Source organism: Siphateles boraxobius, unplaced genomic scaffold, assembly GCF_051911475.1.
Source record: "Siphateles boraxobius isolate OS27281-9 unplaced genomic scaffold, OSU_SipBor_1 7, whole genome shotgun sequence".
NCBI classification, from domain to species: domain Eukaryota; kingdom Metazoa; phylum Chordata; class Actinopteri; order Cypriniformes; family Leuciscidae; genus Siphateles; species Siphateles boraxobius.
The window spans coordinates 22,137,365-22,157,757 of NW_027509197.1; the positions used below are offsets into that span (position 1 = coordinate 22,137,365).

General features: G+C 38.2%; 1 protein-coding gene across 10 annotated transcripts in view; it reads right to left on the minus strand.

The window, feature by feature from the left end:
- Window positions 1–11,660, minus strand: part of stxbp5l (syntaxin binding protein 5L) — a 196,220-nt gene extending 184,560 nt beyond the window's left edge. For 9 of the 10 annotated variants that reach the window (XM_077216035.1, XM_077216033.1, XM_077216026.1 and 6 more), the window contains exon 1: window positions 10,801–11,628. In XM_077216035.1, the coding sequence (XP_077072150.1) occupies window positions 10,801–10,968 (168 nt within the window). In that variant the 5' untranslated portion in view covers window positions 10,969–11,628. Of the gene's footprint in view, window positions 1–10,800 lie in introns of all 10 variants that reach the window. The other variant, XM_077216031.1, reaches the window with a different exon arrangement.
- Between the last annotated feature and the right edge of the window lie 8,733 nt (window positions 11,661–20,393).

Below are 20,393 nucleotides of genomic sequence, written 5' to 3' on the forward strand. Positions count from 1 at the left end.
TGTAGAATAAAGGTAAAATATATGAAAATAATGTTAGAGTGCACCTCACAAATACTATCAAGCCTTCGAAAAAATGTGTTTTACCACCCCTTTAAGAATTTGAATTAAATACATCATGTAGGCCTATCATTTTATGTAATAGCGACTATCAGTATTTTTTTAAGTTCTTAAAATCAAAACAGATGCATACGTGCACAAATACACAGAAACACAAAATCCTATGAAAAGAAATTTGTTCTTCCACTTTCTTCTTTAGTGCGAGTCACTCAATTACAACAAGAGAAAATGAAGGGGCATCAGAGAAGTGGAGTGGAAAAAGGTTTAGAGGATATAGATTGACTGAATAGGGCCATTCATTTATGGGTGATTACAAGCACAGAGCTGTTTGGAGTATTAACTACCTTAGCCCTGCTCAGTCACTGGAGAGATGACACAGAGTTTAAATGATGGAAAGAAATAACAATAAGGTTCAAACAAATGATACCATTACAAATCAGTCAAGTTGAACAGATGTAAAAAATAAAGTGATATAAACAGAAAGTAGTAAGGGTGTCAAGCGCTGTGTAAGCTGTAGTAAGTGCACGATCATAAAATATATAAAAGGAGTCTTTAAAAGTAAATTCCACAAGAATCACAGGGAAGAAGCTCAGGGAATAACCACGAATAACATAAACAATACCGTACAATAAAATATAGGAGACCGAGGGCTTAAATGCAAGGGAGAGTAATCAACTGAACAGAAACAGGTGTGTAGAACTAATTAACAATCAAGGAAACTAACTAGAGAACACAGGCAAACCAGAATCAAAACACAATGGCTGTGTCCAAAATACTCTCTTGAGTAGGTACTTATTTTGAACAAGTATTTACTTCACAACCACTAAAAAAGTATGTTCTATATAGTATAAATGTGTGTATGTTCTCGATGTACTACATTCGATCTACCAGTATTGTAATTAAATACCAGCGTCGGTTACATAGCTTCACTGCCATTCATAAATCCTCTCCATCATCTGTATAATTTCCTACTATTTAAGTGCAATGCATTATTAAATGATTTTGATAACAATTCACCGTGGAAGGAGGGGGGGGTTTCAGAACAATTTAATATCCAAAGGCTGTTTGCTTTATGAGTGAAACGGTATGGTCGTCTTGGTTTTTCAGTAACTTTAGACATTCTCAATTCAGTGCAATGAGATTCGATCGTTAGCCTACAGAAGAATAAAAGCATTTATTTTGACAGATGGGCCACGTGATAGCTGTCTTTGCTAAACCTCGTTGATAAAACAACAATAGAAAAACGATAACTTAAACAATTCACGTGTTATAGTTTAATTTACCTTAGTCAAACCAATGGCCCACCTTTACTGCTGAATGTGTGCGCGCTCCCGCGACCGGGGATACACTTCCTTTCAGGTGTAAGTACCTTGGCACGACACCTGTCCACACCTGATTCCATGGCGGAGCGACACCTGTGACGCTGCCCCCGCAGGGATACGCGCCATGCCGACGCCGCCTCAAAAACTCACAAACACTCACAAATAAAATCAAATGTTATTTTTTAGAAAAAACAAACAAACATTCAGAAACTTAGAAAACGTAGGGGAAAAAAGGAGATATTGAAATATCCTCGTGAGCACCCTCACACGCACCCCAACACTCCCAGCATGCACCGAGAGAGAGAGAGAGAGAGAGAGAGAGAGAGAGATAGAGAGAGAGACAGAGAGAGAGAGAGAGAGAGAGAGAGACGGAGAGAGAGAGAGAGAGAGAGAGAGAGAGAGAGAGAGAGAGAGAGAGAGAGAGAGAGAGAGAGAGAGAGAGAGAGAGAGAGAGTATAAGACTATAAGAGTCACTAGCTAGCTACACGTCACTTCAACACACAACACACATTCCTCTCAAAGACAGAGAGAGAGAGAGAGGACCATTCTGAAAATATACTGTGAGGATCTTGGAGATACAATGAATGATGTTTAAAAATGCATTATACTACCATTTAAAAGTTTGGGGTTGGTACGATTTTTTATCTCTTATCTCTTATCCTCACCAAGACTGTATTTATTTGATAAAAAACAATCTGTAACACTGTGAAATGTTATTAAAACTAAAAACTGTTTTCTATTTTAACATATTTTAAAATGTAATTTATTTCCTGAGATGGAAAAGCTGAATTTCCAATAGCCATTACTCCAGTCTTCAGTGACACATGATTCTTCAGAAATCATTCTAATATGCTGATTTTGGTGCTCAAGAAACATTTCTTATTAGCAATGTTGAAAAAAGTTGTGCTGCGTAATATTTTTTGTGGAAACAGATACTTTGCAGGATTCTTTGATTAATTGTTCATACAATTAAATGTCTTGCTGAAAAAAAAATTTACATTTATTTTTAACAGTACTATATTTCAGTAACTATATTTTGCTTTTCTAGAATATTTTAATATCCATTTATATACAGTATTCTTATATTAAACAAAGAAAAAAAATTGTAAATCCAAAAAGTCAATAAAACAAAAACAACAAACCAAGCTTCCACTCTATCATTTGTTTGCCACTGTTCGGATACAGCAATGTTTTAAAAGAGTTTAGCACATTCCTAGGATAGAAAATTCGCTCTGCTGCATAAACAGCGTTGATGACGAAAAAAAATCAATCTACAAAATAGAGACTACAATACAATTGATACTTGTTTCTCTTTGGTCGAGTGAGCACAGCTTTCCTGTTGAGAGATGAGGATACATGCAGACAGAGCGAGCACAAGCAGCGCTGCCACTGCAGTCTCACAGCACTGAAGGAGAGGACGATACTGTTGGCAGAGCACTAACAGATTCATACCACAGTATCTACCTTGTGTTTTGTCATTTGCAAGTGCGAAAATGACTGCTGATTGGCTTAAAAAACAAGTTCCCTGCTGTTTGTTTTCTTACCTTCCATTATGATGTTACATACACATTTACATTTTTTTTCTATTTTTGCTCAATGCCTTTGACCCTATTATTAGTGTGTGCATGCCAGAGCCATCCTGGAATACACAGAACAGAGAGTGAGTGAGTGAGTGAGTGAGTGAGTGAGTGAGTGAGTGAGTGAGTGAGTGAGTGAGTGATCTACATTCTACCACACATGAAACATGACAGCCCGTGACGGGAGTTGTTGTCAAAGCTCATAATTCAGTTGAGTGATCATAACCAGAAATGGGTGTCACAGTGTGTTCTTGATCACATGAGAGGGTGTTCGGCAGTCTATTTCAGATCTGAGTCTCCAGAGCACTGTCTCTGTCAACATCCCAAAGAACCCAACCCCTTTGACAGTCCATGAGGCATATACTTGTCTATAGAATAATTACTCGTACAATTCACCATTGCTTATGTCTGCTTGTATAGGCCTGATTAATTTTCATTAAAGGGGTCGTATCATGAACATTTTAATTCGACTTCTGTTCAATGTGTGTTATCTAAAAAAAGAAAAGAAATTTCAGACGTTACAATTGTTTTCAATGGGAGCGCTGCGTTTTTTTTCAACGGCAGCAGCATGACGAGGCGCTGACTATTTCATGCTGAGTGCCGTTGTTTCCCCCGCCTAGAGAAGAATGTTCAACTTTGGGTCAAATGCATCACGCTCACTTTTTACCCAGCCGTCCAATCAAAGTGGAGGAGGGGCGGGACAAATACGACCCACCACAACATCCTGCTGGGACAACAGCAACAGCCGACAAAAACAAATTTGTTTGTTTGTTTTATTTATTTATACAGCACAATTAAAACAACGGAACGTTGACCAATGTGCTGTACAATCATGCATGTAATAAAATGCCACACAAACAGTAACCAACAATGCATGCAACCTACATTTTACAAAAAACAAATATAAAAAGACAACAAGAGCCAATGTGTTATGTCAATCTGTCGAGCCAAATGCTACTGATATTATAACTGCTTCCTTAATCTCACAAAAGAATTAGCTATAAATCTGTTTTTAAAGGGTGGGAATCACTAACTATATGTTGTTTAAGGTACTCTGGAAGTGTTTATTACCAACCTTAACAAGTCTGTGACATGCAGAAAATATATATATATATATATATATTTCTCGTTCATGGCATCTTTTTATCTTTTAAAACCCTTTCATAAAGGAATATAACTATACATACATCAACCAGTAAACATTTAGTCAATTTAAGAAAATAAACAATGCTTACTTCCTATTGAGCATCAAACTCAAAGTTTCCTCAAAGACATTTGATTGTTTTAGAGTCATAAGCCATGCTTACTCCTCCATTACAAATCTACTACTACTCTCTACATCCGTTTTATACGTGAGAGTATTACACCTTGTTGCCCCCTCAAGGTGTGTACTATAATTACAACAATCAAAAAACATGTTAACAGGTTGGACTGTTACATATTTACAACATTTTCCAAGATTAAGTGTAAGTCCTAGACTGGGCAAACCCAGCCCGATCTACCGGCGATTTGATTTCTCCCTGCAGCTCAGGCTGGAAACCTGTAACTTTTTCTATCCTGCTTCCGTTTCAAATCTGCGGGGACCAATCACAAACTGGCTTATAAACCTGGCACGCTATTGGCGGGTTTAACACGGTGTCGATAGAGAAGCGACGGCAAGCAGCTTTTTTTTACATTTTACATGGTGACCACTCACTTTCATGTTTTATTTTTGCACAACCTGCAAAAATCGCTTGATGCCATTGCTGCTTCTGCAAACCGCTGATCAACGCTACAAACCAACACGTTTGTTGACACTTTTCCTTTCTGGAATTTTAGCAGACTCCCCAGACTAATGTTCAATCTTAAAAGATTGAGCCTGGTCTGATGATAGCCAGACTGTGTAAATCCAGCATTGTGTAAACAATGGAATACCTGAGTGGAATACATAATTAAATATTAAGTGAAATTTTAATTTTCTTTTAAAAGAGCCCAACGAAGGTGATAATCTAAGATGTAAATGATATTCCAACACTTATGAGCCACCTAACAGATGCGTTCTGTACTAATTGTAAGCGATTTAAAGGGCACCTATTATGCAAAATTCTAGTGCTGGGCGGTAAACCGGTTCAAACCGAAAACCGGTTTATATTTTCCTCACGATATTGATTTTGAAACCGCCATACCGGTGTATTTAATTACACAACGTTCGGAACGAACGTTACGCTGCGCGAGTCGCGACACTTTCAGACGGACCCTTTACAATGTTGCACTTCTAAGCAGCGACGAGTGAGGGTAAACAAACAGCAGTGCTCTGTTACGTTACATGGACGATGGATGCTGAGCGCATTATTGTAGCGCGAAAGTACATTAATATAATGCGCGAGCGCGAATCTCTCTGCTCGCGCGCGGAATATAATGTGCCGCGCTCTCAGATACACGCTGCTCTTGTTAAAATAGGTCTATTTTCTCTGGGCTCGCTCAGAGAATCCTGCACTTAAAACGTGTTCAGTGCAATCGCGAATCTCTCCTCTTCCCCAGCTAACAATTTTAGGTTATAAGAAGGTTTTCATAACGTTCCCATTAAGTTATAAAAACGTTAACGTTATTTCTGAATGTTCCAGGGACATTCAAAATGTCCAGTTTTTTAGACGTTGTATTAACGTTATTTCTTGGTTATAAGAACTTTATTCAAAACGTTATAAGAACGTTCAATTCTCCCGTTATATAAACGTTGTATTAACGTTCTTGCTTGGTTATAAGAACATCATTCAAACGTCATTAGAACGTACAATTCTCCTGTTATATAAACGTTGTATTAACGTTATTTCCTGGTTATAAGAACGTTATTATAACGTTAAGAAATAACAATTTTAGGCTATACTGGGCGCTATTCTATTCTACAATATTCATTAATGACAGTAAAATAGACCATCCTAAGTCAATTTACTGCAGTAATTCCTCTCTCAACCAGTAGAAAATGCTTTGAACACCTGATTATGCATGGAAAAAACCGGAAAACCGGCTCAGAGTGAAGACGCAGTGGATTCGTTTTTTTATTAGGGAATGCGCCCGCACATACCTAAATGTGTTTGTTTGCGTGAATCCTTTTACACCAGACTGATTTGTGAACGAGGGTCAATACAAAGGGACTATACAAAACACAGGCTTTGCTAAAAAGTTGTTAGTCAAGGATGGATCAGTACAACTGTTCGTGATCCAGCTAACATTCTCCAGAGCGATAATGGTCACGCAGTAATGAAAGGGAGAGTGCACACTTTATTACAGTTCATTCATAGGAGTTGTTTTACAAATATAAAGTTTACTAGTTTATTAAGCAACCCCCGAAAAGGAATAAAGTCTGTATATATTTGTTTACTGTTAGTTGTAACAAGTGTTTTTGTGTAATTCGCTGTGTATGTTGTATGTACAAGGAAGAGAGAGAGTGAATGGATAAAACTTTAATGCGCACTTCTTGTACTGTGATTTATTCAGCTCTAACAGTGATTTTCTGAAGTGAAAACGGACGCTTCATCTTTTGTGTGATGTAGGCTACAATAAACTTCATAAAACTCATCAATAAAGTTGTTGGCATCATTCAGATGGGGTCTGCTACAACAGGCTTGTAGTGGATAAAAGCAAGGTAACAACATAAGTTATAACCAGTGTTCGAATTACGGGGGAGCTAAGGGGAGCTCGGCTCCCCTGAAAGCCTACTTTGAGACATTTAGGGGGAGCTCTAAAACACTGTCCATTTTTTGTGTTGCATATAGATTTTGATTTTCTGTACATTAAGGTTCCTAAAATAAATGATGATATTAAAAATGTGTCAGTGTTAATTCGCTCATTACATTACTTTTTCCGAACATCTGTCTCCACTAATAAATGCAATGCTGTGTCTCCTGCTGTGACCATCCATGCGTGGCAGCGCTGCACTGAAATTACTACGTTTACGTCACCACTTGAACTTCTCACTGAGTTGGTATTTGAATGTTAGCTTAGCTTCAAGTTCAAAGCATACTTTATTCGTTTTTTGGAACGCTCTGTGGATACTATTAAGAATGTCAAAAAGAAAGCAGCCAAACCTCAGTCAATTTGGATTTACAAAACAAACGAAGAGGAGTGATGACAGCGCACCAGCTACAACTAGCTTGCCGGTGTTACCGCCGCTAAAAGTTGCTGCTAGTGACAGCACCAGCACCGAGGATAGCGAGACTTGGGCGCCAGAAACCAGGCCTCTGTGGTCACTTCTGATTTAAGGTAAGAATCATGGAATTACTTACTTGATCTGTGCGTTTGTGAGGATTGGCCCTAATCCTATTTAATATTGATGTATTTTTTTATGATTGTTATGTGAGTTATTCTGTTTTTAGCATGATTTGCATGATGTAGGCATAAGCGCGGTTGATTCAGAACCGTGGACAGAGCTGTTTGCCCTAACACTGACAACACTGACTGACGCTTGTGTTTTGAAGTAAACGGTTTACTAAGTAAACAATAGGTTTACTGTAAACCTATTGTTTTAAATACCCGAACATGCACCAAAAGCGTTAAAGTCAGTCAGGGTCAGGGAGGATCGGAAAATAGGGCTCCCCCGAAAGCCACTTTGTAATTCGAACCCTGGTTATAACCATAATTAAACTAAACTATACCGTATCTATCGCCATGCAGTTAATATTCTCTGGCTCTGTAGGCATTATAGTAGTCCGACTCCGGTTCGAACTGAGCACCGCTGATATTTTAGTGCATGCGATTATCCTTGGTGTTTGTTGCATGAGCTCTTGAAGTCCCGCCCTCTTCTTGACAGGGGGCTGTGAGCAGCAGCTCATTTGCATTTAAAGGCATCCTCAAAAAGTGGCAATTTTAATATGCTATAAAAAATGATATCTCTGGTATTTTGAGCTAAAACTTCACATACACACTATGGGGACATCCGAGACTTATTTTACATCCTGTAAAAAGGGGCATAATAGGTGTCATTTAACAGTGATTGGCTCATACAAAGGAATTACAATAGTGCAGATTTACAGAAAAGCATGAATAATCTTCTCCAAGTTACAAGATGACAGAAACGGTTTTACCTTTGCTATTGATCTCAGATAAAAGAAACAGGATTTAACAACAGAGTTGATCTATTTATCAAATTTCAGAGAGTCATCAAACTGCACCCCAAGATTCTTAACCACCGATTTGCAGAATGGAGCTAAATTTTCCATATTAGAAAGATTTTGGGAATCAGAGGTCCCAAACCAGATTATTTCAGTTTTGCTTTCATTTAAAAAAATTCCATAACTTATCATCATGTAAAATGTTTAGTAATGACTCAATTGACCTCCTATACTGTTATCATAGAGGTAGGTACACCTGAGTGTCGTCAGGTAAAATGGGTAAATTATCCATGCCTTTGAAAAATAGAACCTAAAACTAACATAAAAGTAACATATAAAGTGAAAACAGAATTAGACCAAGAATAGAACCATGCGGAACACCACAAATCAATGAAGCAGATTTGGAGTAAAGTTGACCAATATTAACTGAGAAGGTCCTATTAAAGAGAAAAGATTTAAACCATTCCAGACTGATACCCTGAAAAAGCACTTTTAAGTGCCCATGGCAAAGCATTTTCAGAAGAGTACTGGCATTTACAGCTGGCTGAAAATGCTTTGGTGGATACACGGCCTTATGAAGTGTACTCTAGGATGGTGCAAACTGTTAGACTCAGTATTCTGAAAATCTGACTGACTTCTCATCATTCATACAGCAGCAAAACACTCAACATCAAACTATGTGAACATGTTAACTATTTCTAAAAGACCTATGCAGACATTTTAAAATATGCTTAAAAAGTATTGTTACACCTTCATGTTAGCTAACTCTCAATCCCTCTCTGAGCTATAGCTAACTTTATTTCCATCTTGTTCATTTTCTTTCAAATCAATTTATTCATGATATGCCTACAGTTTACGTGCATGTGCTTCACAAGAGCATGTTTCTGAAACTCTTACACTTAGCTATTATTATTGAAATAGGCCTACTTAATCTTAGATTGCAACACGTGTATATTAAAAAGTTGGAAGAAAAAAACTACAGTGCATAAAGTAGTAATGACCCATGTTCTACCTCTGTGGGGAAATACTTCCTGACACTATCTGATTGATTACCTCATTTTATTTAGCTGGTGATTAATTCTAATCTATCCAATCTGTTAAGCTTCAATACATTCTGTGAATCGGATATAAGCACCAACTAAAGGGATGAAAACGAAAAACTACTCGGGGAGGTTGAATCTCTATAGCCTGAGTCTCTCACCGTATATTCCCCGAGGAGAGCATAGCAACACCGCGGTCCCATCACTATGTACATGGTGAGAACAAGGCGTGTGCCCGTCGGCAGTGAATATGTGTTCCGGTGGGAATATATTTCACAAGCAGCTTTATAAAGTGCAATTTCTGCACGTGATACATTCCTGCACTTCCATTCAAACGGTACTACTATCGTTCGTTTATCCTTACCCATTTTCCGCTGTCTAGTTTGCTATGTTGGAGGACACGTCCATCCTCGATCGCTCTACAAAAGATTATTTACTCCAAATTTCGAGCTCGAACCGAACCGATTCAAGTGGAGGCAGAAATTAATCGCTGCAGTCAGTTTCCTCCATCCCGACCGGCTGCGTTAGGCCCTTAAAAAATCTAAAAATAGCTTTAGGAAAAACCACAGCCTAAGCCCGGGGACTACGGCAGACTCCCTCACTTTTTAATGTAAGCGAAGACACCTCGGTTATGTCATTGATCTTCATTGATCTTGATCAATGATCTTCCTATCACTTGACTTCACTTCTGAACATCTTCTCACTTCTGAACATCTCACTCCTGAGCATCTCGATAGATAGATTGTTATTTTGAGGGAGCCAGAAATGTGTAAAAGTGAACACCACGAGTCCAAAGGCTCTGGCTCCGTTTTTTGGGGACTGAGAGATTTTGAGAATCTCACAACTGGCGTGTTTGTTTTGAGCTGTTAACTGCTGTTTACAACTGAGACAACTGTTAAAGGGATAGTTCACCCAAAAATGAAAATTCTGTCATCGTTTACTCACCTTCAGTTTATTTCTTCTGTTGGGCACAAAATAAGATGTTTTGAAGAATAGTTGACGGGCCCCATTGACTTCCATAGTATTTTTTTTTCCTACTATGGAAGTCAATTGCTACCGACAACTGTTTGATTACCAACATTCTTTAAAATATCTTATTTTGTGTTCAAGAGAAGAAAGAAACTCATACAGGTTTGGAACAACTTAAGAGTAAGTAAATGATGACAAAAAAAAATATTTTTGGATGAACTATCCCTTTAAGTGCTGGGAAAGGGACAGCTCGTCCAAAAATGAAAATGTTGTCATAATTTACTCATCAGCATGTTGTTCCCAACCTGTATAACTTTATACTGTCTGAGGAACACAAAAGAAGATAAAAGAAGATTTGAAGAATGTTGGTAACCAAATCATTTTGGTTACCATGACGTCTATTGTATGAACAAAAACAATGAGGCATTTATCAAAACATCTTCTTTTATGCTACACTAAAGAACTACATACAAATTGTGAGGTTGAGAAAATGACAACTGCATTTTTTTGGGTGAACTATCCTTTTAAGGGCCGTGTCATTAGTATACACTCTGTGGTTTACTATGTCTGTGCACTATAGTGTATATTGTGTCTGCTGCTGGTGCACTGCAATTTCTATTGTGGCTTTATCAACAACAGTTCTTCCGACATCGGCATTGATTAGCGCTGGCCTCTTTGCCAAAACTAGCTTCACATCTCTACTGCAGTGACAGACAAATCCTTTGCGACGATTTAGAGGGACACCCACCTTACAGATCTGGAAGTGCTCGGACATCAGCGTTTCCTGGATCTCCAGGTCGCGCGGTGTTGGTGCCGCACTGGGGGTCCCAGCCGCACTGCCACACGCGGGAGATCCACCTGGATTCACAGGCGAAGAAGTGGTCAACCCGTCTAAAACCTTCCGGAACTTCTTCATCTTTATCCTTGTGTTTACACTTCAACGTTTCTCTTGGAAAATCAAAAAACGTGCCGTCGAGACGCTTAAAACGGCATAGGAGATGATGCGGCTTCAGACGAAATCAGACTCCTCGTTTTTTCTTCCTTTCAGGATTTTATGTGCACAAAAAGTTGCAGAAGAACCTCATTTTCCAAAGCAAGGCTGATGATCACAAATAAAATAGATGAATTGGGGGGAAAGGCGAAGAGAGGTTCAGTGCGCATTAAAGCCTGAACCAGGCTGGAGAACAACCAAGAAACTTCATGGCAGGACGGTATCGCATCCAACTAGCCAACATTCTCAGAACCCATGCCAGAAACGTATCAAAGTACAATTGACTTTGGTGAATTTATTATTATTATTTTTTTCGAGACTAAATAGCGGTACACACCAAAACTCACGCTGAGCGTTTGTGGTTTGGGATCCCAGGCGCAGAAGAGACACGCTGCATAGAAGCAGCGTATAGCAACGAGCCAACGTCGAAAATAGATCACAAACTCCCGGGAAAAGAAAGGAAATTCACGGCCTGACAGGTTTTCTGTGAAATCCCCTTCTCTATTTCTTTCTTCTGAGTTATTTGGGAGGAGAGGAGGAGAGGACCCTCAACCCGAACCCTGAATATCTCCCGCAGTCGAGTGCGAGCTGCTGTCCAAGGTGCTGAATGATCGAGCGAAAGAAACCACACCCCTCTATGTTCTAATTGGACCATGTGCCACGGCCCTACTGTAATCCCCGCCTTTAAGCGGTAGCCTAGCGATTGGACCATGTGCTTCAGAAACCACAAACAATGGAATAGTTATTTAATTACTTGCACAATTTTTATTAAACTTAATATTACTTTTAATGCACCAAACTAAGCTACAAAAATTTTGAAATTAAAATGTACCGTCATTTTTCCAATATTTTCCAATTTGTGCCAATAAAGCACATAAAATTGAACTGAATTTCAGAAATTAAAAAACACAGAGTACCACAAATGTCCATAACATTATATTGGCATCTAATTTGGCATCGGTATATTACAACGTCCTGCAGTTAATTTAAAATTTTAGAGGTGTAGTCTTTTATTGTTAAATGACTAGTCTAAAAACAACCGAAAAACATTAATATTGCCTTAAAAATACAGTATTGTACAAAAAAAATGAAAAATGAAATGCTAGACTAAACTAAACGAGACACCTCACAAGCGGAGCGGTTGCATTATAATTGTTCTCTGGTTATGGCCACACTATCCATCCTGTTCATAATTCCTTTGAGAGGCAGCAATGGCCTCGGGGGGGCGCTGTGATGTGCATCTCGCAGATGCAGATTACATAAACGCTTACATCATCTCTCCCATCGGCACGGTTTATTCCATTGAGTCTTTTCCCCTGAAATCTGCTCATGTTGGAGATACCTGCTCCAGAGATTTTGATGCTCATGATGTTCCTGTGAATTTTATTCGGAATCCTATGATTAGATATATTAGAAAAGAAAAGAGCAAATAGAACAAAAGAAACTATAATAGATCCAAACCTTTTCTTTATTTGCTTCATTTGTTGAGTGTGTTATATAGACATCTGCATAGCCTATAAATATATTCAATAGAACATGATATAATGAAGATTAAGACAAGCAGTCAACGGCTTTGCATAGACGGCAGGCAATTGTGACGCCAAGCTTCAAGACAAAATTTAGTTTGCTGTCCTGTTTGGTTAAAAGCTTAATATATACTTAATACAAATTATTGTTCATTTCTAATCATTTAAAATATGTCTTTATTTTATATATATTCTGTTCTTTTGGATATTATGTAGTGTTCAAGTGTAGCTAGAAGGAAGCTAGGCACACCAAATATTGATTTATTTAGTGAGAAGAAGTTAAATGAAAAAAAAAATCTTTGTATTTAAAAAAATGCAGCATTTGTTCAAAAGTACCTTAAAAATGTACTGGTTTGTACACACACACACACACACACACACACACACACACACACACACACACACACACACACACACACACACACACACACACACACATTTTATAATCTATTTGTAGGGGCCTTGAATATCATATTGTGTACTAAAGTGATATCAATGTATTTTAAGTGCTTCAAAACCACTGACAGTCTTTTGAGATCTTTTCAGGATATTTTGTAAGTTCCTCCGCAAACAGGGTGCCTACAGAAACTTAGCTTTGGAATCAGAAACACTGCACACTCTTTCACTCATCTCACCATAGCTCAGGAAGGAACGACAAGACTAGCTAAAGAGGGGATTTCGCAATTATCGTGATTATAGGGTACAAATGTTATGCTTTCTAGCATTTAATCTTGACATTTTCAGTTATCTATTGCTTTGACTGTTTATAGGTTATAAAATTATAGATCTGGCTCAAGCTCCCCCAATTAACAGGCTAGAAGCTAAGTAGGCTGCCACATGTAATTGCTTTTTAAAACCTCTTCATTAAATATACTTTTCATCATGAATGCCAAGGCCTCTTTTTTAGAACATAACCCAGACAAGATTTTTTATGATTTTCTAAAGGATGGAATCAGAGTCTGAACTTTAATGGTGAGAGAAACAAATAAAAACATTTTGTAGCCAAAACATTTATGGTCATTCTTTTCTAAATTTCTAAATCTAATAAGGATTAAATCCTTCTGGTTTCTCGTGCTAATGCAGCTTGTCGCTTGAAAAACATCCCCACACGGACAGATTATCTAAATTATATTATTATGTGGCCTATCGCGAATGAGGCAAGCATGGCAGTGTTGCTAAAAGAACTCAGTAGGGGCCTTCTCCCTCTGCTGCTTGGTGGATGTATTACAGAAGAAATCCCTTTGTTGAGAGGATTTGGGAGTGGAAAAAAAGCAAAATAATCCTCTTCATCACTCCCTCAGGGTAAGCAGCATCCAAGATAACGCAGCTGCCAAGACAACGGCACGGGGTGTGTGCTGCACTATGGGGCCGCTGCGTTAATCTTCATGCTCGAACCTGCAGATACGGATTAGGGAACATGAACACGTCAGGCATCCCATAGTGCAATGCAGCTGGGGAATTTTGACTTGGCATTACACTGACTAAAATATGATGTGGGAGAACATTAGTGAATAAAGAGAGGGATAATTTATTCACAAATGTTTGAAATAAAACTAAGACAGTAAAGTAAAAGTAAAGACTGCAATCTGCTAGAATAAATGTTATAGATTTAATCCCAGGTAGAAGTGACATATGGGATACTGAGATACTTGTCATAGCCGTGCCCTTGAGAAAGGCACTTTACACCATATGCCTCAGGGGTGGACTGTACATAAAATTGTTGTATTGTAAGCTGTTCTAGATAAAACATTCATGCTAAATTGCAAGCAAGCAAAGACCAGTCTTTAGATTTACTGAGCACCTGATTCAAAATGCAACAGTCTCTATTATGTGTTTGACAGTTCCATCTGCGCCCATCTTGGCAAAACCCTCTGGCAGATTATTTTCTATGTAGCTACACATACCATTAAAGCTCTTATTTACTTGACAGTGGAAAGACTATCGACTAAAGCGTCATTTTGATCATTACATTTTCTCCTATTCACATTTATAGAAATGGCCTGTCTCATATGTCTCCTATAATATCTTAAAGGGTTAGTTCACCCAGAAATGAGAATTCTCAGGCTTTTATTCACATATAAACATTGAATTTGCTGTAATAGAATGTTCTGTTTGTTAGTTTGGATGATTCGGTTTAAATAATTCCTCCTTAAATCACTTCAATGAACTACCAACCAGCCAACTTGCTACTTTCAAGTTGAGTTGCAGCACACTTGAAAAACTCAAGTACATTTAATCTGTACTTAATTTTAATCAGTTAAACTGGACAAAGATCACTAACATACCGACCCACTGCATGCCATGCTAATAGTCATTCATATTCACACTTGCTCGGACTGGGGACAAAACCAGGGGTGCTTTCACACAAAATAATCAGAACTATCTGCAAGTCTTGTATTATAACACCCTTAGAGATGTAAAAGGCTTGTCACTCCAGCTTAACAAAGTGTCCTGAACTGTACATCCCCACTAGGCTTTGAGAGAAACTAATGGAAAACAGCCAAAGCAAATCTAACATATGGAGCTCAAGTTTATGAGTGTGCACAATATTGCTTGAGGTAAAGCAGGTGCCCTTTCTCTTTCTCCGTACCTAACGTAGATATTCAAATTAATAATTTAGCATTCACTAACCTGTGTTTCACACAATTAGAAATGCCACACTGTCCTGTCCTCAACAATTAGAATAAATGAGCCCCACAAGCACATCCACATGTGCCTTCCATGGTCATAAATCAACTCATGGCCTACCGTTATGAAAATGATTATTAAAATATAATTGTCAGGTCTTAGACAGCATGCATTGTGTAACTGTCCTTTACTGCTTGGCACCCGCAATTACAGTCAGCCCTGTCGCTAACAATCAAGACGTTCAAAAAGGCCAGTCACTCAAGATGAAGCCGCAGATTTTCAATTAGGGTAAAAATTTGACTTGAAATTTTTAATTACTCTCGCACGTTGTTGCTATAACGTAGGCTACCACGTGACAGACTGGTTTTGAATCTTCCCTTGTGAGAATAACCTGAATTGATTTTCATCTGGTCAGTGTATATACGACAAAGTAAAGCCATGATGTTGAACACAAACTCTTTGTTTCAAATGCAAATACAAAGAAGCAAATTAATATTGATCACAAGCGTTAATCAGACATCATGTCTTTGAATATGTGCGTCACAATTCAATCATATAGTACGTCAATAATGTGATGTCACAATGTTTACACCAGTATTTGTATCATATTTTGTATTATTCTTTTAGTTATTTTTAACTCTAATATCCTGATCTTGATGAAAACCTCCCATTACAACAATTAGAAATATGAACACATTTCTTCTTCATTCTGTGACATTTTTAAGGTTTATACTATGAAAGTTAATTAAAAGAAACTGAATAATTTAAATAGTCTACAGTTTTATTCCTCAGAACAGTAATACATTTTTGCTTCAAAACCTTTTCATTTACCACCAGTTGACCTCAGATCAGGTCAGCTACTTTTGTTTGTCTGCACTATCGATCTAACCGCCTACATGCCTGCACCAATTTTTTTTCTCTGCCTCTGGTAAAAAAGGAGGGAAAAAAGAAAGTGGAAAAGGACAAAAATCAGAAGATATAATATATACATCTAAAATGTGTCAAAATACAAAACCTTTCAAAACATAAAATACACATTACATTATCAAATTAACTTCTCAGCGAATACAAATATCAAATTAAATAATAATAATAATTAATTAATTAAATAAAGGGAAGTATTGTATTCAAAGTTATGTAATGTGAAATATTAAAATATGATCATTAATGTTTAGAAAGTCAAAATTCTAAATGTAGTATGTGGTTTATATAAGATGAAATGATTAAAAATGTTAAAAAAGTAAAGAAAATCCAAATACAATCTAAAAAGAACAAAAAGTGGCCAAGAAAGAAACAAACAAACAAACAAACAAACAAACAAACAAACAAAAAATAAAGAAATATATGTTATTCTTGTTCCTGACTAAAAAGAGCAAAAATCAAAAGTCCTCATCACCATCATGACATGGCTGTAGCTTCATACTCCTACTCATGTTCCTTGTTGGATTTCTGAACAAAAAGAAACACACACACACACACACACACACACAAAGAAAAGGATCCAACCATTCATTTCGGCCCCTTTCATCAAAAATGAGTGTGAACAGTCTGAACACTGACGATTGAATTAGCGACAATGGTCGCAGTGAGAGCCTTAGCAAAGGACTTCATTCCAGCCTCACCACCTTCATCTTCACTGGGCCTAATGCACTTCTTCCAACCCACTGTCAAGAGGCCCCACTCCATCCTTTAACATGTGACCATTCACAGATCATGCCATTAGCCTGTTCTTTCCTCTCATTCAAGACCCCGGTTAAGTCGTCCTATTTCCATCATATTTTAATTACGCGGAGCATATATCCGTGAACATGTCCTGACAAGGAATTACTTTTAACGCAACTCCAGACAAGAGCCCAGAATAACATGACAATCAATGGAAGAACAAACAAATGATACTGATAATTCAAAACAAAAATTTTAAAGTGTGGCTTAAGTGTCCAAATACTTTTTGGACACTATATGCCTATGATTATATGTAAATGAAGCTATGAACAGAAAATAAACAGGGAGAAGAATCATTCCGTGAATGTGAATATAGACTCAAGAATATGGATCACCTAAAAATTTCAGCATCACCAGTGCTGAGCGAGTCTACATACTGCACAGTGGAAATGAGAGATGGCAGTGTCAGGGCCGCTTGTTTTTGGATGTCACTGTGACAGTCTCATTGGGGTGAAGGGGGTGCATATCCTCTCTTTCTGTCACAACATAATTTGTGTCACTATCCCACTGTCAACAGGGTGAGTCACCACAGCCTAAGATACTTGTGTGTACACAGAATGTATCAGTGGCTCAAAACAGCTGCCTTACCATTTTTTCTATTCATGTATTTCATTTTGAAAGTTTAGGCAGCACACATCAAAGGGCTCATGCCTTTTAAAAAGTAACTAAAACAATCCATTTTCATTACAGTTTTTTTTTCCAACTGCTTACACACCAAATCTATGTCACACGATTTTTGAAACCTCACACTCAAATGCAATACTACACACCAAATCTCCAAAACCATAAGCTATGTCTCAGCCTTTGACTCAGTTTTCAATTGCATAAAACACTTTTTTCAAAACACTACATACAATTCTCTACGTAAAACACAAAAATCTAACAGGAAGTGACTTGCTTTTCTTTTCCAAACACAACCAATCAAAATGCTACACTTATTCACAAGGTCACACATAGGGCTGTCGCGATAACCGCAATATCGCAGTACCGCGCTACTGACAGGCCAACCGCAGAGGAATGCAAGTAACCACAGCAACCGCGAACCGCGTTTTCTTTTTTCATAAGGCCACCCTTCGTAGTTCGTACCATGTGTATTGAATGTTAAATAAGTTAATAATGATAACAAGACTGTTTATCATGGTGATTTGTACAGATGATTCGTGGATTTGGACCTAAGCCTAAACAGACAGTGAATGTGTTTGACTGAGCACGTGCGGTTACCTGCGTCTGTCTTTGAAGTCAAGGACATTCGTGAAAAGGTTGCCGTTTCCAAGGAAAGCGAAATATTTGTCGTAGGCCATTATCCTTTTAACGTGTAAGGGTATTTACCATGAATGGCGTCGAGCACGAGGAAAGCCGTGGGGGGAAAGTAGCGAGTCACGCATGAATCAATGCCATTGGTCTCTATTAAGTGAAGCATTGCTTCAGCTTTGCCCAAAAGTGAAGCATTGCTGCCCAGCTGAGCCTTGAAAAGTGGAGCTCAAAGTTAAAAAATAATTAACACCTTGTTTCATTACATCTATCATTTAAGGAATCAGCTTTTTTGAACGTTTTTGTTGAATGAACGGTTTAATGACTCACTCAAAGACAGTCCGTTGGCCCGGGGTGTGCCATATCATACCGTCCACGATAATACCGGTATACATTTTTAAATGATGAAAAAGTGTCATATCGCGATATCAATGATATAGCGACGCGATGACGTATGACGAATGACGTATGACGTAATGACGAATTTACGTTCCCTAGCACGCACAACAACAACACTTGCCTGAGCGCGAGAGCAGCCTGTCAGCCTCCGATGACGATTTAGCAATAGGCTTGTTTGAGATGCGCCTTGCCTCGCCTGAAATGTAGTCGAGAGTAGGCGGCTGCAGTGAGAGGAGGAGTGAAAAAAGCGCAGGCAAGCCAGACAGTTCTCGCTTCTCGCAGTGGATCTGACCCTGCGAGATCAATGATGGATATCGCTGGATTCACGGGATTCACGCTTGTGCACAGTGTTGCTAATAAACTGGATGGAATTTAATTTCTGTTGCCTTTATATGAAAATAAATATAACGAACAAGACAATAACAAGTACTTGTCATTTAATTCCATTCCAAATAAGTGTTTATCAATCATTTTTTCTGTAATACAGACATAGGCTATGTGTTTGTGTGTGTGTGTGTTTAATAATAAAATGACATTGCATAACTCATAGAGATCGCACTGTCCGAGTAGCCTACATATACGAGTATCCGAGTTTTAAAATCAAACATTTTAAAAGAGAACAACACATCACGGTTGTTTAAACCAATCAGCATTAAGCTGTGTCGTCAGCAAGTCGTTTCCCATCATGCTTTTGATCAGCGCAGTCCGTGGAGAGCAACTGCGCGCGACTGCAGAATCCGACACATGCGCCTTGCGCTCGCGAGAGCTTTTTGACACACGTCAGCATGACATCAGAGCAAGGCGGACCGCACTCGGACACATTTCTAACCAGCAGGCATTGCGCGCTGATCACCGGTGATCGGTTCTGTGCAGATTTTGCTCGTCTCAAACAAGCCTAATTTCACAAACAGCTTGAGTGTTCAACGGGGCTGCCGACGCGCGTCTTCTCTCGCGCGCGTTTAGGAGTCGGGACATGACTGAATGGTCTCTTGCACAATCGGGCCATCAGTGCATCGTAACTAAAGTTTATAATTTTCAAGTCTTCTTAATTCTTATCAGTTTAAACATTCAAGCGGTTTCTAAAGTATCCAGTAAGCTACTCGCGCACTCTCTGAGAGAGTTGCACTGCGTGCATACATAGAGTAGCCTACAGCTCGCGAGAAACTAAAGTTATTTTTTCGCTTTAATGGGGGAAAAAACGCAAAATTGTGTAAAACTTCCGGACTTGGTAAGTATACTCATAAACACAGTCGGTTATGTATAAAACGCATGTGACAGTGTGACAGACAGTATAATGAAAACAGCAATGGATCCGTGCACTAGCTGTAAAAGTGACAGCAGCCATAGGCTATATGCGTCTGTCATTAATGTTATCGTCAAAACAACAAAAGATAGCTTTAATTGTAATGAATGAGAATTATTAGCCTATGTATTTAATTTAATCAGGAAACAGAACTAAAAGACTATGTGCTATTTTACATTTGATTACTTTATTATGTTTCTGTAGTATTTCTGAATACTGGTGTTAGACCTACACACATTTAACATTTAATTCAAAGATTGAAATCAAGCTTCCTTGTGTTGTGTAAACTCTTAACAACAAAATTACCACATTGTAAAAACGCAATGATTGAGCAAACATTTAGGCGAGATAAACATAAGAAAATTTGCTTCAATAACAAAAAAAAATGTCTATATCGTCATAAATATCATTATCGCAAATATTCTTGAAATATCGTGATAGAATTTTGAGGCTATATCGCCCACCCCTACCGTTGGCATAACAACTGCGCGCTGAGTGACAGTCTTTCAATGCGCAGAGAC